Source organism: Diorhabda carinulata, chromosome 4 (genome assembly GCF_026250575.1).
Source record: "Diorhabda carinulata isolate Delta chromosome 4, icDioCari1.1, whole genome shotgun sequence".
In the NCBI taxonomy this organism is placed as follows: domain Eukaryota; kingdom Metazoa; phylum Arthropoda; class Insecta; order Coleoptera; family Chrysomelidae; genus Diorhabda; species Diorhabda carinulata.
In genome coordinates, this window is record NC_079463.1 from 18,912,654 (window position 1) to 18,935,126 (window position 22,473).

General features: G+C 38.0%; 2 protein-coding genes across 8 annotated transcripts in view; both read right to left on the bottom strand.

Moving 5' to 3' along the window:
- LOC130892792 (uncharacterized) overlaps positions 1–22,473 on the bottom strand; it is a 117,779-nt gene that overhangs the window by 22,614 nt on the left and 72,692 nt on the right. For 2 of the 7 annotated variants that reach the window (XM_057798411.1, XM_057798412.1), the window contains one exon: positions 1,719–1,892. The exons of 3 other annotated variants lie outside the window; for them this stretch is intronic. The gene's annotated coding sequence lies outside the window, so the exon portion shown is untranslated. Of the gene's footprint in view, positions 1–1,718; positions 2,303–5,616; positions 7,086–22,473 lie in introns of those variants that run through there. 2 more of the 7 variants (XM_057798414.1, XM_057798413.1) reach the window with 2 other exon arrangements.
- On the bottom strand, positions 2,961–3,392 carry LOC130893006 (uncharacterized). Its single transcript, XM_057798766.1, has one exon. The coding sequence runs from the start codon at positions 3,390–3,392 to the stop codon at positions 2,961–2,963; it is 432 nt and encodes a 143-aa protein (XP_057654749.1).

Consider the following 22,473-nt stretch of genomic DNA (forward strand, 5'->3'; position numbering starts at 1 on the left):
CATAGGAAAGAGGTCACAATCTATTGATTCCTATGTCAAACATATTTTTCTGGCTTTATATGTGTAAACAACAGCGAGTAGGAGAGCACCTTTTTACGAAAATAGCGCGCCGAGCGCTTCGCCGGCCCGATAACGTGAACACTGCCTAAACGAGATATCGGAAGCGTGAGGTAACCTCTTTCACTTAAAAACGTTTGAGCTTAATTGATGTAGTTTCAAGAAAGTTATCAAGAGAAGTAGGTTTTCAACACGTTGGTTTTTTATAAGATTGACTTTTTTGACGTGCATTATAGTAGGGACGATTATAATATGTTTGTCTGAGGTCTGTTTTGCCAGTCAATCTTCGTAACTTTCACACATCGGGAAATTATTATAGACATGTGATGTTTTTTGGTATATTGTTTACTTTAATTGACTATTATGTGTTATTAATAATTTATTTATCGTATTAAAAATAACGTGTATTGTCTATTCTTGTAGACTTTAAAAATAAGAAAATCTAGATGGGCAACTTAAGAATTTTCGATTAGTTAGCGAACTATTGCAGATAGTACGAACGTTTATGTTACTTATAATAAACAAAAAATAAATTTGTGTACGAAGCAACCGATCTGTACTAAACATAATCGAACGATTTTTTAAATACTTTTTAAATAAAATTATTGCTCCATAATTTAACCTTTCGGTGAATATCTGTAATGTAATGAAATTAAATGTTACCGTAGCGTATAAGCAATTATGTTCCTCTATTACAGAAATCAAAAGTACGGACCACCATCTTTTATTAGAAAAGTTTTCAGCATGATCGATGGATTATCATTGTACATTACGTAAAGGATATTTCTTATAATATAATAAATATACACACAATTTTTTGGACAATTCACAGAAATGATATTGAATGCTATTGAAACCAATAAATTAACATCCAACTGAAAAATACTGATTTAACAAATACATTTTGTTCAATGAAGTGACAGCAATGACAGTAACTTCAGTACCTTTAATGATATCTTTCTCCCTCCTCCCTTACCAAGATAAAACTGGTAGACGAGTAGGCCTTGCAAATCTCAAGATCTAGTGAATTTTGTGAAATCCATTATGTACAGTCAACAAGTTTATAATTCAAGTTTATACTCATTTGCAAATAAAATACACGACGCATGGGCTTGTTATGGCCTTGTTCGGAAAAAACCATTTTTTCAACAAGACCTCAACAGGTAAATGCGTCGTGTTAATGTTTTGTGCTCTCCCATAGCAATTTTCAAGTGATTTAAATGATTATTTTCCAAATGATTTAGTACAATAGGTTTTTTTTCAAGAAATGAATAAAACAGGTACTAGAAAAAAATTTAACGTTTTATGCTGAAGATGCATGATAGGATGATGATAAACATAATAAGAATCGTAATATTGTCAACGGGAGACCCGCGGACTACATCATTTACGCTTCTAGTGTGCTGCTAGAGGCTCAGACAATACAACAATACTTTCTTACTTTTCATCAAGTAATAACCAATAAAATATATTTTTAAAGTCTTAAAATGACCTTGAATATTTATTTTGTTGCTGAAGTAGTGTTTTTTCAAATCCCTTCGTAAGTTTCGCTAATGTGTAAGTAAATATGCCGTAAACTCCGCGATTTCACTTCAAAGTCCGTATTAATTTGACTCAAGAGGCATCAAATAGAAATACGAATATCTCATTAAAACACCAACCTTACACCTTAAAATTGCATACAGATAAGTCTTTATTATATTCTAACGCTCTGCAAAGTTTAAGAATTTTTCTGTTCGTTAATTATTCGTCAATAATTGAGCTTTTAGCGAGCATCACTTCACACGCGCGGGCTGTGCCTTCTTTCTCTTGTCCCCATCTCCGGTTTCACACACCTGTGGACAAGGAATTTATATTAGTCTGGATTATTGTGTTATTTGAGTCAGACTAAAATTTCTACCTTATTTGCGTATTAGCAAAAAATAAAAGAACGTAAACAATTAAAAAACACATCTATTGTATGAATAAAATTTAATAACTATTTGTATAAATAAAAACCCTACGAACTAATGTATAAATGAAAAAAACCTAAAACTACTGTATAAATAAAACCTTAAAAACTACTGAATGAATAAAAATTTTTAAAATCTAAACTCTATTGTATCACTAAAAAGTGAAAAATTTCCTAAACCTAATTGTATAGATAAAACCCCTTGTACTAATATTACATATAAAAAATCTTACATCCTATTTGTGAAAATTTAAAATAAAATCTCCCTAGCCTAAATAAAATTCCTTATCCTAGTTGTATAAATAAAATCCCTAAGCCTAATTGTATAAATAAAAATCTAAAAAAGTGTAAAAAATCCCTAATGCTAGTTGTATAAATGAAATGTTCACTATTCTAACTGTATAAATAAAATTGTATATATAAAACTTGTATAAATAGAAAACAGTTGAAATCTAGTATAAATAAAATAATAAAATAGATAAATTAATACGCTACACATACTGACATATTAAAAAACCCCAGCAGGTTCAATCGTCACGTTCTCTTCCTTTTTTTTCCTCAGCTTTCATTATTCCCAATCTCGATAATCTGGTCGTAAACCTTTCTATGTTTAATGGCAGCGATCATTATTGCTTCGCAATCCGGGTTGCCACCGTCGCCCTCTTCCGCTCCCAGAATCCTTTTTATTTTTTTTTTGTTCTTGTTTATGGACTCTGCATTCTAATACCACGTGTCGCGGGTCCTTCGTCTCACCGCAGCTGGGACATAGGACGTCTCTGGTTTTTTTTTTATTCATTGTGTGTATTTTTTAAAGGACCCATTCCCCGAAATACCACGAAATACCACGCCCGGTATTAGAGTCCTTGTCCATACGGCTTTAGCACCGCCCTACTGGCATTCCCACTGCCATTTATCCAAATTGACTTCTCTTTCTCCTTTTTTTATTTTTTCTTTATTTTCTGTCAGTTTGGACTCTTTTGTGTATCTTGACCCTCCCGTCCACTATTACATGTATTGGAATAGCTCCAGCTATTAAGTGCAGCGCGATAGCCGATACAGTTCTATATGCTCTGCATACTGGGGCCCCGTAGAGGATAATTGAGTGTATAACTTCCAGAGTTACTCTTCTCCTCTGGCTGCCGAGGCCACCCTCATTTGGCAAAATTTTCGGTAGGGCGGAAGTTCTTTCTTCGGCTTTTGCAACCGCTGCTTCCACGTGTTTTGAGAAGGTCATTCTGTCATCCAAGTTCACTCCCAGATATCTAACTGTTTTATTAGGACTAATGGTTTGGCCTCCGACACCAAAATGTATTTGATCCCGGGTTGCTCTAGGTGCCCTTAGTATTATTATTTCCGTCTTATCTACCGCTATTCGTAGGTCCATCTGCTCTATGCAGCTTTTTATTCTTTTCATATTTTCATTTACTATATCTATGATACCCAATTCATATCGCTTTCCGCGAGTATAGCCAGGTCGTCAGCTTATGCGATCGATCTGGCATCGCCCTCTAGTTCCAATTGAAGTACTCCATCAAGTAGTCCTTTATTATATTTACCAAGTATACTTGTTCCTCTATTTCGTTTAGTTTTTGTATTATGAGGCCCCAGTTTGCTGAATTAAAGGCATTTTTAATATCAAGCATTACTAGGACTACTCATCTTTTTCTTAAAGCTTTCGCCGCATCGGGTACCCACTTTGCGGTGTCCTCTGCTGAACGACCTTTGTGGAAACCATATTGCTGATTTGATAGAGCTGTTCTGCAGTCCAGGAATTTTCCGAACCTTTTTTTTATAAGTATTTCGTAATATTTTCCCAGACAATCTAACAAACATACCGGCCTATATGAGGCCGGCGAATCAGGGGGTTTTGCAGGCTTTAGTAGCAATATTAGATTTGCTGTTTTCAGTTCCCTAGGAAACTCTTGCCTACACAGTGGTTCTTTAAAGACGGATTTTGCCAGGTCCGGTTTCGTGGTAATCAAGGTTTTGATTGTCTCGGATAGCAGGCCATCAGGCCGAGGGCTTTACCCTGTTTAATTTCCTCTCCAACCGCTAGTATTTCATCTGATGAAAATAACGGTATGTCCGTGTCGCTCTTTTTGCGAAAATTTTCTCCCCTTTTTGCAGGGAAGAGTAGCGACGCGGCCTCTAGCCGCTGTTCCACGTTATATGGGGCGTTTTCATTGTTATTTTGTACGCATCACCCCATATGTCCTTTTCCAAATCTTCGCATATGGCCCGCCACTTTTTTCTTTTTTCGTTTTTTATCAACTTGCCCAGAGCTTTTTTATTTTACTTATATATTTCTTTATAATTTTCTTCGCCCCCGCTTCTTGTGTATGTCTTCCGGGCAAGAAGGCAATCCTCTCGGAGTTTCTCTATCTCATCGTTCCACCAATATGGCAATTGCCTGTTATTACTTGCATATTATTTTTATTGTTGTGATTATGCGAAATTTGTTTTATTTATTTTTGATTTCGAAGGTGATGAACCTGTGGTGGATGAATATTTGATCATCGAGGACATCCCAGTTCGCGATTTTTCTGGATGACCCTTCGCTAGCAAGAGTCACATCTATGTGACTCCTACTAGCTCCTCTCACGAAAGTTGGTTTTTTATTGTTCGATGCGATTATGTTTATGGGCCATCCAGTCGTCCCAGAGGTCGCCCTTTTCATCGTTTGTGGGAGATCCCAGATATTTTACCTTGAAACATGACGACTGTTAGCTCTTTAATAAACCTAACCTAACTCTTGCCGAAAACCACTCCCTTATATACTGGAAAATCCATTGTATCTGTCCTGTGGCCTTTTTCGTTGCACGAGGAGCCAGTATGCGTCGTTTGGGCACTCTTGTGCCCTGTGCCCCTCCTTTATACAGTTGAAGCAGCACCTACTCCTGTCTTTTCTTTTACAGGAGTAGGTACTGTGGCCGTACTCAAGGCACCTGTAGCACCTTAGGGGGCTTAATCTTTCCTGTAGCGTGCAGAATCGCCAGTGAATCTTCATCCTGCTAGTGGCTCTTACCACAGCTACTTTCTCCTCCCTAACCGCGACTGTGGCTGTCTGGCCACCCCCTACTGTCTCTTATACTCCTTATCTCATAGATTTTCTCCAAGACCCGTCCACTCGCTTATTGCTGTTTTGAGCTCCTGCGAGCTCACCGACGAGTCCACCTCCATGACGGTGAAGATGGCTTTCCTCCTCTTCACCGTCATCGACATTCCCTCTCCAAGTTCATTTTATAGCGTATCTTGAAGTTTTTCAGCTCCCTTTTAATTTGACTAGGAGGTCCCCCCACTAGTCTTCCTAAAGGCATCTACTTTGATACCCAATTCGTTTACCTTTACTTGGGACTTCATGTCCCTTAGGACGTGAGCATATTTTTTGGAGCCATTTTAATAGTGACCTCCTCCTCCCCCGTTATATCCTCCCCCTTCGTAATAAGTCTGAACATTGTTTCTGCTTTTATTAATTCTATTATTTTCCTAATTTTAGTCTTGTTTACTTCGTCCCCTATTATAACGGTGATTTCTTTTTCTATTTTTTTTTCATTAATTAATTTCATAATTTCCTTACATATATAAAATAATTCCTCCCCGTTACTTACCTTGGCCACATAATTGAACCATGCCCTCTCCGCTTTTTTGGTTTTTAATTTATTTTCCACGATGTCCCATATCCCCTTTTCCAATTCATCTAGCACCGCCCAAATTTCTTTCCTTGCTCTTTTTATAATTTCCATTGTTGCCCATCCGTTGTCATTCCTACTTATAATTATGTTACTTTCCCTTCTCCTTATTGACTCTTCCACGTTTTCCTTTATCCATCTTGTCTTATAGTATACTTCTTCCTTCTTTTCTAGTTTAACTCACTCGTTAAGTTCTCTTTCCTCATTGCCCAGTGCTTTCTTGTTTTTTTGTGTTTTTTCCTTTCTTATTTGTTTTTCCTTTTCATCTTGGCACTCCCTACATTTTGTCGTTCTCCTTGTTGCTTTTTATTCGATATTTTTTTTAGTTTCCCAATTTTTTCCAGGACTTTTTCCCTGCCATCCCTTCAATTACTGTGATTTTTTAAATTAACTCCTGTTCCCAAGACGATGGTGTCTCTTCTTCTTCTCCTTCTTCTTCTCCTCCTTTTTCTCCCTCTTCATCTCGTTTTCCTCCGCTCTACTCTCTTCCCTTTCCCTTTTTTTACCGACCTCTTACTTTTCACCTCCTCATTACATTATTTTTTTAAATATATGGTTTTCGCTATTATCCGTAGACGTCTCCTACTCCTCTTCTTTTTCTTCTAGTATTGTGAACTGTTTTTGAATTTGTTGTAGTTCACTCTCCTTTTTTTCCTCTGCATCGATGATAGTTTCTCCTCAAACCTTCCTCTCTCTTCCTCTTCTTCTTTACTTCTTACTTCTTCCTCTACCTTACTCTTCTCCACTTCATTTGGTTTTTTGTTTTTCGATAATATATCCATATAGATCCCACGAGTAGGGACGTGAGAATGTCCGGCGAGGCAGTGCGCCCTTACCCCGCTAAGGCTGGATACTCTGGGAGGTCGCCAGGTATCCCAGAGGCATACGTTCAAAACTGACTCCGCGCAGCCATTCATCCCATAAACACGGTAGCTTACATCGTAGGATTATGGATTCTTTTCTCGAGGTTTACTCCTCTATGTCTTTTTGGTCCGCGGGCAATTATTGGAGAACGCATTTGTTCCTTATCCATCACCTATCCGAGAAGGATGGTCGGTCATGTTTCCTCTTACAAAAAATTGAGCGACTCAGGACCGAACACTCCTTTCGGAGACACCCTATAACGTCGGACACGTCGTGTCGGGTTGACTAAAACCACTCCCAGGGAACTCGCGTCGAGGATTCGGGGTGACTCACTTCCTGCCTCCTCAACCCGACCTTTCAAGGCACGAAACCTAACCTAACCTCACCCAACCTAACCTTTTTTTAGAGTGGGTGGGAAAATCTTCGAAAGATGCCTGGGAAGTTGTCCCAGGTGTGCTGGATTCGTCTGTTAACCGGACGCCTACCAGCTAAAAACCCACCCTTTTCTCCAACAACGCATGTGGAACCGTTCTTTGCGAACATCGCGTCACATACTCCAGCTGTGCTCCTTACTCCGTTTTCTTTCTTCTTTTGCTCAAAAATTAAAACTATAATACTATAAATATATATATATATATATATATATATATATATATATATATATATATATATATATATATATATATATATAGGTATAAATAAAAACTTATCCTAATTCAGCTTACCTTAAAAGTATACCTAAATCTAATTAAAATCTGTATACATAAAAGGTTAAAATGGTGTATAAATAAAATAAAGATAAAAATGCCTTAATCTAATTATTGAAACTGTACTAAAAGGTTAAAAAAGGTGTATAGTTGAAAACTTGTGTAAATAAAAGGACGGATCAAATGAATAAATAAATAAATTACGCTGGCACATACACGTTAAAAAACCAATATATTATTATAGTTATTGTATCTATACAGTAGGGTTTTTTATTTATACAGTAGTTTTAGGACTTTTATTTATACAGTAGTTCTTAAGATTTTATTTATACAATAGATGTAGGCTTTTTAACATTTTACGTTTTTTATTTATTATTAAGCAAATTGGGTAGGAATTTTAGTCTGAACCTCCCCTTTTTGTCTAAAAACAACACAATAATCTCGTAGATCCAGACTAACATAAACTCATACACCCACAGGTGCGCAAAATGTAGTTGGGGACAAGGAGAAAGAAGGCGCATGTGGCGCGATGCTCGCTAAGAGCAGTACCGCACGCGTCGGTGGAGAAGAGGGTGGGTTTTTAGCTGGTAAGCGTCCGGTTAACAGACGAATCCAGCATACCTGGGACAACTTCCCAGGCATCTTTCGAAAATTTTCCCACCCACATAAAAAAAAAGGTTAGGTTAAGTAAGAAGGAAAGAAGAAGGTTTGAGGAGGAACTATTGATGATGCAGAGGAAAAATAGGACGGTGAACAGAAGTGAAGAATTACAACAAATACAAAAACAGTCCACAATACTCAAAGAAAAAGAAGAGGAGGAGGAGACGTCTACGGATAATGGCGAGAACCATATTTTGAAAAAAATAATGTTTGAGGAGATGAAAAGTAAGAGGTCGGTAAAAAAAGAGGGAAAGAGAAGAGAGTACAGTGGAGGGAAATGAGATGAAGAAGGACAAAAAGGAGGAGGAGAAGAAGAAGGAAGAGGCACTACCGTCTTGAGATGAGGAGTTAATTAAAAAAATTACAAAAATTGCAGGGGAGGAAAAAATCCTGCAAAAACTTGGGGAACTAAAAAAACCATTGAAGTCAAAGCAACGAGGAAAACGACAAACTGTTGGGAGTGCAGGAAGAGGTGGAGAAATAAATAAGGAGAGAACACAAAAAATCAAGGAAACACTGGACAATGTGGAAGGAGAGCTCAGCGAATGGGTTAAGCTAGAAAAAGAAGAGTGGGAGGAAGAAGTATATTGCAAGACAAGATGGATAAGGGAAAAAGTGGAAGAGGCAATAAGGAGAAGGGAAAATAACATATAGTAAAAATAACATTATAGTATGCCGATAATGGAGGGGCAACAATGGAAATTATAAAAAGGGCAAGGGAAGAAATTTGGGCGGCGAAATGTGGCCAATGTAAGTAACGGGGAGGAGGAAGGGGGAGAATTCTTTCATACTTGTAAGGAAATTATCAAAGTAAATAATGAAAGTAAAGAAAAAGAAATCACCGTGATAATAGGGGAGGGAGTAAATAAAACTATAATTAGGAAAACAATAGAACTATTAAGCAGGAAAAGAGAGACAATGTTTTGAATTATCACGCAGTGGGAGGAGGTAACGGGTAGGACAGCAAGGATAGAAGGAGGTGGGGGAGAATAATTTTTTATTAAAACTGGCTCCCTAAAATATACTGCCGTACATGAAATCCCAAGTAAAGGTAGATGAATTGAGGATAAAAGTAGAGGCCGTTAGGAAAACTAGTGGGGGGGACCTCCTGGTCAAATGAAAAGGCCAGGGGGCAGCTGAAAAGGTGCCCTAGAAAATAAACTCGGGAAGGGTATGTCGATGACGGTGAAGAGAAGGGAAGCTATCTCCACCGTCATGGAGGTGGACCCGTCGGTGAGCTCACAGAAGCTCTAAACAGCAATAAGCGAGTGGACGGGTCTCGAAGAGGAATACATGGAAATAAGGAGTATGAGAGACAGTAGGGGGGGTGACCGGACAGCCACAGTCGAGGTCTGGAAGGAGAAAGCGGCTGAAGTAAGAGCCACTATCAGGATGAAGGTCCACTGGCAATTCTGCACAATAAAAGAGAGATTCACTCACCTAAGGTACCACAGGTACCTTGAATACGGCCTCAGTCCCTGCTCCTGTAAAGGAAAATAGAGGAGTAGGTGCTGCTTTAACTGTGTAAAGGAGTGCCCAAACGACGCGTACTGTCTCTCGTGCAATGAAAAAGGCCACAGGACAGATACAAATGGATTTTCCAGTATATAAAGGAGCTGTTTTTGGCAAGAGTTAGGTTAGGTTTATCAAATAGCTAACAATCGTCATGCTTCAAAGTTAAAATTAAAAAATGGCCTGATAATCACAAGGACGGCATCAGGGTTTCGTAGATTAATGTGGGGAGGTCAGATCAGCACATGACCTAACCCAGGGGGGGTGGTTGGGTGCAAGATAAAAGAAAGGACGTAACGGTATTCTTTAGAAACAGGGATGTTGGGGTCAAAACCATGAAGAGAGAGGCGGGCTACGTCGTAATTGAGCTTAGCGGCGAGATCTCGATGGTGGCCTGCTAGATTTCCTCCAATATCCCTATGCGAGAATATCGCAGACTTGTACAAAAACTGATGAATGCCGTCAGGGGGAAAAAAGAACTTTATGATCATTAGGGATATTAACGCGAAATCGTCTCAGTGGAGATCTCCTATAAACTATGAAAGGCGGGACCTCTAGGACGACTGGATGGCCGAATTAAACGTAATCGCATTGAACAATAAAAAACCGACTAGAGGAGCTAGAAGGAGTCACATAGATGTGACTCTTGCTAATATAGGTTCATCACCTTCGAAATCAAAAATAAAAAAACAAAAATATCATATAATAACCAGAATAAAAATAATATACAAATAAAAAACAAAATAACAGAACAAATTAAAAAAATAGAAGAGGGAAATGTGGTGAACTACGAAACTCTTCAGTTAGCATTAAAAGACATGAAAGAAAAGATAATAATAATAATAAATATAATTAGAGGCAATTGCCATATTGGTGGAACGATGAGAGGATTGCCTCCTTGCCAGGACATACACAAGAAGCGGGGGCGAAGAAAATTACAAAGAAATATATAAACAAAAGAAAAAAGCCCTGGGTAAGTTTATTAAAAACGAAAAAAGTGACGGGTCATATGCGAAGACTTAGAAAAGGACATATGGGGCGATGCATACAAAATAACAATGAAAAAGCTGAAAGTCATCGCCCCATATAACTTGAACGAGGAGCAGCGGCTAGAGGTTCCGCCGTTACTCTTCCCTACAAAAAGAGAGGAAAATTTTCGCAAAGAGAGCGATGTTGATATACCATTATTTACTTTAGAGGAAATCCTAGCCGCTAGAAAGGAAATCAAACAGGGTAAAACCCTGATAGCAACGAAGCCGGAAATGATTAGATCCGTCTTTAACAAACTACTGAGTAGGCAAGAGTTTCTCAAGGAATTAAATCAAATCTAACATTGTTACTGAAGCCTGGGAAATACCCTTATTCGACGACCCCATATAGGCCGGTATGTTTGTTACTGTCTAGGAAAATATTACGAAATACTTATGAAAGAAAGACTAGAAAAATTCCTGGAAAGCAGAGCAACTCTATCGGAACAGCAATACGGCTTCCGCAAAGGTCGCTCAGCAGTAGACGGAAGAAGATGGGTAGTCCTAGTAATGCTTGATATTAAAAATGCCTTTAATTCAGCAAACTGGGGCCTCATAATACGAAAACTAAACGAAATAGAGGCCACAATATACTTGGTAAATATAAAAAAGGACTACCTGACGGAACGGAGAGTATGCGTATCGAGAAGGCAACAAATCCAACTTACCGCAGGAGTTCCCCAAGGGTCGGTGCTAAGACCGACCCTTTGGAATATACTCTACGATGGGGTACTCAAATTAGAACTAGAGGGCGGTGCCAGATCGATCGCATACGCTGACGACCTGGCTATACTAGCGGAAAGCGATATGAATTGGAGCATCACAAATATAGTAAATGAAAATATGAAAAGAATAAAAAGCTGGTTAGAACAGATGGACCTACGAATAGCGGTAGATAAGACGGAAATACTAAGGGGACCTAGAGTAGCCCGGGATCAGATACATTTTGATCTCGAAAGCAAAACTATTAGTCCTAAAAAACAGTTATCTGGGAGTGAACTTTGATGATAGAATTACCTTCTCTAAACACGTGGAAGCAGCGGTTGCAAAAGCCGATTAAATAACTTCCGCCCAACAGAAAATTTTGCCAAATGTGGGCGGCCCCGGCAGTTAGAGGAGAAGAGTAACTTTGGAATTTATACATTCCATTCTCCTCTACGGGGCCTCAGTATGGGCGGAGGTTTTGAAGAAACAAAAATATAAAAATATGTGAAACACATCAGCACAAAGAAAACCGCTTGTGTTGTGTTTAGTCATGATCAGTAATGATAAAAAGATCTTCCCATATAAAAATCATTCGGATGTGACGTTTGTCATTATTTTCAAGTTCTGTGGCGTAACTGTTTATATCTTTTTCTGTTTGTTTTAGTTTTGTTAACAAGAGACTGGGGCTATCTCCTTTGATTCCACTTTTCAACTTTCGGGTTATTTCCTCTTATGACGTTTCTGTAGTTATATGCTACATGTTACATGCTACAGGTACAATGTATTTTTTCTGATAATTTAAATTACAATTTTGATGAGCCCAACCCCGTTTATGCCCCGTAAAATGATCATGATCCAGTACAATTATATCTGACTTTGAAAACTTCTCTTCACAAATGTGACAGTGACTTGATTTATTGATGTTAGATTCCTCGTTTATTGTGACTATTGTTTTTACTTTATTATTAACAAATTCAGCAATATTCCTTATTTCATTTGCGAACCAATTCATGCAATCTTTTCCATAATAACTTTTATAAAATGAAAGAGAATCATCATAATAACATTTTTAATAATATCTCACACTAAATGCTTCATGTAGCTGATATTTTATGGTTTGAGAATTTGAATTATTGCTATATTTTTTCAACAGTGATTCGAAATCACCATATATAATAAATGGGGTCCTTTGTTTATAAACAAAATTTTTAAATTTAATTGAATTGTATGATTTTGGGAATGAAATTTTGCAATCATTTAATGTGGAACAAAGCACGTGGTTTTTAAGGTTTTCTGTGTTATGAAAATAATTTAAACATCTGTCGCAAATATGTCTTTAATCCAACAGTAATTGAATGGAATATTACAATTTTCATCTGAGTCTGTTTTATTGGACGGTGTTAAAAAGTCATTTATTACTGGGATATAAGAGTTTTGAAGTAGTAATAAATTTACATGATTTAGAAGCTTCACATTAACAATTCTCACAGGTATTACATTATAATATTCATTTTTCACAGTTTTATGATATTCTAATCCATATACATTAACGGATATATTATTTAATTCTTCGAATTTATGAATTTTATTTAAAGGCATCGGTATCGGCAATTTATCCATATTAAATACTTCATTATAATGTGGATATGAGGAAGGTCTGTCAGAATGATTTTCCGTTGGATATAAAGCACTTACAATTGATCTATAGAAACAAGCGTTATCTTTGTTTTTAACGTTAACGCAGGCCTGTTTTTTCAAAATTGGTAAAGGTAAAGATATGAAATATGAACCACCAGCACTAATTTCATATTTGTTCAAATTAACTTCTAAAGATATTATTTTACTTAAACCCCAACCTGATCCGCTTTCAGAAAATTCCGATAATTTCTCCAATAAATTTTCTACTACATTTTGGAACCATTCCTTCTTATTATCATTCTTGCATTTTTTGAGCTAAAATATTTAAAGTCTTTTTCCGAAGGACTTTTTATAAATTCCCCGCAAAACGGTACATTAACTTTTAAAGATAAATATCTTTTTAAAATAAAATTCAATTTGAAATTAATAGTTTTAAAGCAATCCTCAAAAAAATTATCCAAATTTGTATGTTTTAAATTAATTATCACACCAGTCAAAATTCGACTCTCAAAAGCTGAAGCTATATTTTCCCACCTAATCCTTTCACTTCGGTTACTATTTTTCAACCCATACCCCTTTTTAGATTCACCTATTCGCTTCATTAATACACGACAACGTTTTAAATGTCTAATATTGGTAGATAGATTTCTTCGCGTTCCAATCGACAAAGGCATTTCACGCAAAGCTCTATTGCAAATTCTAATAGTGTTATGTAAATGTTTTATCCATTTCTCATTAACTTACCTCGAATATCATACGTAAAATCACTTGATATTCAACCAACGATAGAACAACGAATGATGCTTAGTACACGTCATTAATATTTTAAAAGTAAACATTTACTTTTTTAAAAATACTTTATTAACTCGATGACTACAACAATAGGTGATAGAATGAAGACTAACTGTATCAATGAATTAACAAACATTCAATAAAAATGAAAAATGCTGAATACAATGAAGTGTAACAAAATGATTGTTATTATAATTACAGGATGGCTACATATGTCTGCTGATAACATTAAAAATATTCTCAGGTTTTATGAGAAAACTAGAAATGCTGAATACAATTAAATATAAAAGAAATAGTTGATATTTGTTAACAGGATGTTTCTACGCATGTTTGCTGATAACGTTAGAAAATTATGATCAAGTTTCGTTATAAGAAAATAAGGTGTATGAACTGCACTGTTATCACTCAATTATATTGACTTATCTAATTGTCTCTATATGACTCCTCCCCTCTTCGTTGAAGATACGTCCTCGTGGCTCCGCTTCATCAAATAACAACTAATTTTTTACAATTATTCATGAAAAAAAAATATCAACCATGGATCTAATTTTTTTTTCATCGAGCCCCCGCACGCCACCTATCCACTGACTCACACACACGCTTCTATACCCGCTTTACACATCATAAATGTTCGCTATATACTAATGAGTATGACCCCACATTAATTTCATCGATATAAGGCTTATACAATGAGAGTACGGGGCCACTCGAAATTGGTCTCGTACTCTCTCATATTACCATTGTAACTTATTTTTGCTCAAATAAATAATATAAAAAAATTGAGAAAGTTTTTAAAATTCTACATGTCATTGTAAACACAGATGAGCGACCTCCAAAAATAAATCGAATATTTTTGACGGTAGTGTAGATAAGATAATTATTCTTTATTGATTATAACCTTCAACAAAATATAATTCAAATAACAACTAATTTTTTACAAATATTCATGAAAAAAAAAATCAGCCATGGATCTAATCTTTTTCATCGAGCCCCCGCATCCCAGACTATCCCCCGCACGCCACCTATCCATTGACTCACACACACACGCTTCTATACCCACTTTACACATTATCTTACATGTTCGCTACGGTGCAGCAGACAACGCTTCGGCATCGCAATCCTAACGACACGAGTTCGAATCCCAGCCTGTCCGTCTCTCTATCTCGTTTTTTTACAATTTTTCACTTCTTGTAAAATTTACCAGAAGGTAAATTTACCAAGAACTCGGGGCCAACCAGCTGCCCCGAAATATAAGGAGAATATAGGGCCACTGAAATACAATGAGAGTACGGTACCACTGGAATACAATGAGAGTACGAGACCACTCGAAACTGGTCTCGTACTCTCATAGCTTCCCGAAATACAATGAGAGTACGGGGCCACCCGGGCTATAACTTTTCTTTATTAATTCTGTTAGACCCATTGAATCAAGGTCGTTTGTTTCTATGTTGCCCAGTTCCGTAAGTATGATCCTTCTGTAAGCCTCTTTGTTAAATCTCACTTTATTTTTTATTGTTTGCCTTTTTATTTGGCTTTCGCTGAGCTCGAAGAGTATATGTCTATGAGGACTAAGCGGTTCGTTATCCAGTACTTTCCACGATTTCATACGTCTATATTGGTTCTTGGATAGGAACGTTATATCTATAAAGGAGCTAGTCTGTCTTCTTATAAAGGTTGGGCTATTACCTACGTTTGCGACGGTTAATTTAACCCTGGCGCAGGCTTCTGACAGTATTTGCCCTCTCCGATCATTTATAGGGGAGCACCATTAAGGTGCCTTGGAATTGAAGTTTCCTGCTACTACCGCTTCTCTGTTTTCTAATGCAATTAATTCGCTGAGGTTCTCTATACTCTTCGAATATCTCAAGGCTGACATTGGGTGATATATAGCATCCGAAAATGGTGAAATTTTCAAGTGTCGCCGAGACTATATTCTTCGCTATATTCTTAACTTTCGTTTTCTTGTTTCGAAAATATAGTGCCACGGCGTTGTTTGCGTCCGCTATCCACCCCGCCATCTTGATGATTTTGATGTTTGGCTCAGTTGCAATAATAATATCAACATTTTTTTCGCAGGATACCATGAAGGCCATATTGTGGGCTCTCCAGGAGCGGTCAGCGTTTATTTGTAGGATCTTGAATGTTGAGTGTACAGTCTTTTCCTTTCGGAATTTCTAGCTAGTGACAATGCTTTCCTAAAATTCTTGAATTTGTTATTCCCGGCTCTGTGTTCCTCTTGTCACAAAGGACAAAAGTCCCTGTTATCGTAGTCTTTTGCGGAATGCCCGGTTTCGCCGCATTTAAAGCAGCTTTTAGATCAGTCTGTGCTAGCATTGCAGTTTTCCGCCTTATGATCGTATTGCCAGCATATCCTGCATCTGGTCACGTTGATTCGTTTCTCTATATGACACCTTATTAGCCCAATTTTTATATTTCCATTTTCCAGCAATTTGTTCGCGTCTGCTTGGTTTATAGTAAACGTGATGGCTTGAGTATTATTTGCCATCGGCCTAAGCTCGCTCAGTTTTACATCTTATTTTCCATATCTTCCACATAATCTTTTAGGCTTTTTATTACATCTTCTTTTTTATTAAGGAATCCAAGCCTTTTATGTGTAGAGTTTCTGTACTTGAGCTTTCGATCAATTTCCACGATTTATTAATTGCGGGATTCGTTGGGTCTCGAAGAGCTTTTTAGATTTCGTTTAATGATTTTCATTTTTCTCCGTTGTAATTAAGAGCTGTCCATCTTTTGTGCTCCTGATTCCCCTTATGCCTTTATCTGTTTCGTTGTTTTCTAGTCGTTCCTTAACATCTTCCAGCAGCTCGTTGTATCCCTTTTCTCCGTGTTCCACGATGATAGCATATGTCCTTTTTTCTCGGTCTTTTTTGGCTTTATTATAATTGGTGGTGTATATAGTTACTTGGGTTCCTTCTTCATGGAATACTCCTTCGATTAATTTCCTAAGTTTCTCGGTCCCTAGTTCATCTATATTATGTATTGCCACCAATTTGTCATTCGAAGTTTCATTTTTCAATTCTCTCATCTTTTCAAATATGTATTCCTCACTTCTGTTGTGGGTAATTTTAATTACCTTTTTTGTTATGTCCTGTCTTCCTTTGGGTGTTTTGATTGTGTATGTATTTTCCAACACTCCGAAGGCTTCTGGAATTTCAGATAGTTGTGGATCCTTTTCTCTGTATTGGTTTTGGATACCTTTTGTCATGGCAGGATCTTCTGGACCGACAAGTACCACTTTAGTTATATGGTCTTTTGTTGTGAGGGGTGTGCCTATGTTAACCTCTGTGTTAGTGTAAGTCTCCTCTGCCCATTTGAGCTTAGCTTGCTCCTTCCAATCCTGATAGTTATCTGTTTTTTTAGATTCACTTTAACTTCGTTATCGTATGCGTGCGTTGATTTTTCATGTTTATTAGTTGAGTCTGTTTGTGTTTCCTTTTCGATTAACATTTTGTCTATGTGTTCAAATCTATGAGTTTCTATCCAACCTCTTATTGAGCGCCTATTCAGAACTTCGATCTGTTTCCTTAATTTAAGTGATATTTCTTTTATTCCTCTCCTCGTGTTTTGCTCTATTCTGCATTCTAGATCTTTTCCTGACTTGGATATTGCATCCAATGCTTCCATGAGTACAAAATCTTTGGGGCTTTCCCTCTTTTTATAAGGATCTTCTGCTTCTGCCATGGAAGTATCCTCAACTTTTCTTTTTAGGTTAGGAGTCTCCGAAGTAGATTTGCTTCTTTGCTGCTTAAAAATATTTTTAAATTTGTTTGATGCACTGGGCCGTGTTACTTTCTCCTCTTTCCGGGTTTCCTGGGTGTTCATTTCAGTATCTTTGCTTTTGCTCTCTCTAATTTCTTCATCCCATACCAAATCGATTATAGCTGGTGTAGAGCATCTTTTTGCTCTCATTCTTTCTTAGAATTTGGTAGAACATGTAATCGGGTTTGTGTCCCCCAGAATCCTAGGGGCAGCCTTTCGTAGCAGGGAGGGATTTTCCACATAGAGTGGTACCCTCCTGGGGTTTCAAGGACCGACCTATCCATGATTGTTTTTTTGTGGTTTTGGTTTGTTCGAGTGTCCTTCTCTAGGTAGATTACGTTCATTACAGTAATGTGCTCTATCTACACTTTGGAATGCCGCCTTTAAAATAAGGATTCGTCGCATACATGCTGATTTTGGTTCGCCCCGGTTTTACCGGTACCCCACATTTCTGGGGGACGTTCCCCTATCCACCACCTGGGGAGGCACCCGGTATGGGATCAGCAACCCACCCGGGAACCTTTTTTTTGGTGTGGGTGGGAAAATCTTCAAAAGACGCCTGGAAAGGTGTCCCAGGTGTGCTAGATTCACCCGTTAGCCGGGCGCCTACCAACTAAAAACCCACCCTCTTCTCCACCGACGCATGTGGAACAGTTCTTAGCGAACATCGCGTCACATGCGTCGGCTTTACTCTAAACTCCTTTTCTTTCTTCCTGTATTGTAAGTCTGTAAGTTAAAAAAAAAACCGACGACACAAGGTACAGCACATAATAAATAATAACATGTAACATAATAAATACCTAGAAACTACACACTTACAACCTAAAAAATTGTATAGATAAAAAAGCTTATCCTAATAAAACTTACGCCTATGCTTATTCTATTATTTTTTTAAAAAAAGAATTGAGTATAAATCTATGCTTAACCCTACTTTAAAATTTTGTATATATAAAAAACTTATCCTACTTTTAAATAATTCAAGTATAAATAAAACTTATCCTAATCTTATGCTACGTTAAAATTTGTTGTATATGTTAATAAATTGTATAAATAAAAACCCTAAACCTATGCTTAATCCTACTTTAAAATTTGTGTATATATAAAAATCTTATCCTATCTTTAAATAATTTAAGTGTAAATTAAACTTATCCTAATATTATTCTACGTTAAAATTTGTTGTATATTTTAATATTGTATATATAAAACTGTTCTCTAAATCTAAGTTGTATATCTAAAAATTTAAAATTAGTGTATAGGCATTTAATTAAAAATTTAAAAACGTGTATAGATAAAATTAATAAAATAAATAAGTTAAGAGGTCACACAACAACAACAACAACTTCACTACTACTACTACTACTACTACATATTAAAAATCGTCACGCCTTATTTCTTTTTCTTCTTTGGCTCTTATTATTCCCGTAACAATATCTACAACCTTATCGTAAACCTTCTTTTCTCTAATGGCAGCGATCATAATACTTCTACACCTCAGGATGCCACTACTTCCTATTATCTTTTTTAGTTCTTTTTGTTGTTGCCGGTGAACTCGACACTCCGTCACCACGTGACGGGGGTCCTCCGTCACACCGCAGGTGGGGCATAGGTCATCTCTTGTTTTTTTTATCCCGTATGTATATTTTCTGAAGGATCCATGCCGCGTTAAAAATTGCGTGAAATAATAATTCGTTCTGCAGTGTGCGCATTTGTACCACTCCGTCACATCCGGTATTAGTGCCTTTGTCCACACTGCTTTGGCACCCTCTTCTCTCTACTCTCGCTGCCATTTGTCCAAGCTGACTTCTCTTTCTTCTTTTATTATTTTGTCTGTATTATCTCTATCAGCTTGGACTCTATTGTAGATTCTGACCCTCTTGTCCACCATTATGTGTATGGGTATCACTCCAGCTATTGTCTGCAGCGCTATTGCAGAGACCGTTCTATATGCGCTGCAGATCCGAAGCAGCGGTTTTCGTTGTGCTGACGTATAGATTTTTTTATATTTTTGTATTTTCATAATTTCCGCCCATACCGGTGCCTCGTAGAGGATGACGGAATGAATGTTTTCTAATAATACCCTCCTCCTTTGGGGGCCACCTATGTTAGGTAGCATCCTTTATAGGGCGGAAGTTCTTTCCTCTGCTTTCCTTACCGCTGCTTCTATGTGCTTCAGAAGATCGAAGGTTACGCCCAGGTATTTTACTGTTTTTTGGGATTTAACAAGTTGGCCGCCTCCGAGATCGAATTGGATTCGATCCCGGAATTCTCTAGGTTCTCTTAGCACTATTATTTCCGCCTTTTCTACTGCTATTTGCAGGTCCATCTGCTCTATCCAGCTTTTTATTCTTATCATATTTTCTTTTACTATACATACTACGATGCCCCAATTCATATCGCTTTCCGCTAATATAGCTAGTTCGTCAGCGTATGCGATCGATCTGGCGCCGCCCTTTAGCTCTAATCGGAGTACCCTGTCATACAGTATATTCCAAAGGGTCGGTCCTAATACCGACCCTTGAGGTATTTGCTGCCTTCTCCTTTATGACATTAACCAAATATCCTAGGGCCTCCATTTCATTTAGTTTTTTTATTATGAGGCCCCAGTTGGCTGAATTAAACGCGTTTTTTATATCAACCATTACAAGGACCACCCATCTTCTTCTTGAAGCTTTCGCCGCATCGTGTACCCACTTTGCGGCGTCCACTGCTGAACGACCCTTGCAGAAGCCATACTGCTGATCCGATAGAGCTGCTCTGCTGTCCAGAAATTTTTCCAATCTTTTTTTTATTAGAATTTCATAATATTCTCCCAGACAGTCTAACAAGCATACCGGCCTATATGAGGTCGGTGAATCGGGGGGTTTCCCAGGCTTAAGCAATAACACCAGGTTTGCTATTTTTAGTTCCTTGGGAAACTCTTGCCTGTACAGTAGTTCGTTAAAGACGGATGTAATAATGTCAGACCTCGTTGTGATCAGGGTTTTAAATGCCTCTGGTGGCAGGCCATCAGGGCCGGGGGCTTTACCCTGTTTGATGTCTTCGGCAGCGGCCAGGATCTCTTCCGTCTTAAATTTTGGCACAGCCACGTCGCTTTCTTTATGGAAGTTTTCCTTTTTTTAGGGAAGAGTAGCGACGCGGCCTCTAGCCGCTGCTCTTCATCCAAGTTGTATGGGGCGACAGCCTTCAGTGCTTACATCTTTATTTTATATGCGTCGCCCCATATGTCCCTTTCAAGATCCTAACATCTTTTCCTCTTTTCGTTTTTCATTAACTTGCCCAGAGTTTTTTTCTTTTGCTTGTATATGTCTTTGTATCCTTCTTCGCCCCTGCTTCTTGTGTATGTCCTCCGGGCAAGGAGGCAATCTTCTCGTACCTTCTCTATCTCATCGTTCCACCAATAAGGCATTTGTCTATTGTTTTTTTGTGTTTTGTTTTTCCTTTCATTTCCTTAAGTGCTAACAGAAGGGTTTTATAATTCACCACCTTTTCTATATTTATATTTTTGATTTGTTCTTTTATTTCATTTTTATTTATATATTTTTTCTTTCCATTTTTATTTTTATTCATTTTATTTGTTTTAGTTTTAATCTCAAAGGTGATGAATCTGTGGTAGGCAAATATTTGATCGTCCAGGACATCTCAATTTACGATTTTTCTGGATGATCCCTAACTAGCAAGAGTCACATCGATGTGACTCCTGCTAGCGCCACTTACAAATGTAGGTTTTTTGTTATTTATTGCTATAATATTCATTTGGGCCATCCAGTCGTCCCAGAGGTCACCCCTCTCATCATTGTAAGGCGATCCCCACTGAGACGATTTCGCATTAATATCCCCGACGATCAAGAAATTCTTTTTACCAGTGACGGTATTCATCACTTGTTTCACCATCTTTCTATAGACTATCCCAGAGATATTAGGGGATATGTAGCAGGCCACTATCGTGATCTCGCAGACAAGCTCGACCACGACGTAGCCCGCCCCTCTTTGAATGTTCCTCACCCCAATATCCATGTTCCTGAAGAATACCGCCATGTCCTTTCTTTTTTCTTGTACCCAACCACCCTACCCCCCAGTCAGTTTTTTGTTAAGTTCTGATACGATGAGAAGGTCCGCTTCGAGTTGTGCAGCTTTAGCGTGGGTTAGGTCATGAGATATTTTGGCCCTTCCCACGTTAATCTGCAAAACCCTGATGCCGGTCTTGCTATAGGCCATTTTTATTTTAACCTAAAAGGCATGTCGATGCTTAAATACAATCTAATTTTAATCCCCAGTCACTATTTACCAAAGATGGCGTTTCTATATTTAGAGCACGCCATCGTGTCCGTCCTGTGGCCTTTTTATTCACAAGAGAGGCACCACACTCTTGTGCCCGGTTCCCCTCCTTAAGGCAGTTAAAACAGCACCTACTCCGATCTCTACCTTTGCACTGGTAGGTGCTGTGGCCATACTCTAGACATCGATAACATCGGAGGGGGGTGAACCTCTCTTTTACAGTACAATACTGCCAGTTTACCTTAATTCTTTGGGTTGTTCTAAGGCCAGCTGCCTTCTCTTCTCTGACTGCTAGGGTGGCCGTCTGTCCGCCTCCCCTGCTCTCCCTTATCCCTTTTACTTCTACTTCTTCACTTTATATACCCGTCCACTCACAGACGGCCTCCTTTAACTCCGAGGGAGTGATCGAAGGGTCTACCTCCATGACGGTGAAGACTGCTTCCTTTCTCCTCACCGTCATGTCCATCTTTGTGTCGACCCTACTACTTATTTCTTCTCTCAGTCTTTCGGCTGCACCTTGACCCCTGACTTTCACCAGGAGGTCACCCCCTCCCGTCTTCCGGGCGGATTCCACTTTAACCCCTATCTTTTCCACATTCACTACATTCTTTATATTTTTTAGAACATCTGAAAATTTTTTATCGCCAGTTTTTTAAATAGCGACTCCCCCCCTCCCGTTACGCTTCCTCCACATCTAATTTCCTCTCCTTTTGTTATTACTTTCCACTCCATTTCCTCCCTCTCGGTTTTCTTTGGTATTACTTTTACTTCCATTCTTTCCAGGGTACTAAGAACCCGTTGGGCTGCGTACTGCG

Bases quoted from the DNA above. Each gene is read 5' to 3' on its own strand.
- LOC130893006 (XM_057798766.1), bottom strand. From the start codon at position 3,392: ATGGACCTACGAATAGCGGTAGATAAGACGGAAATAATAATACTAAGG.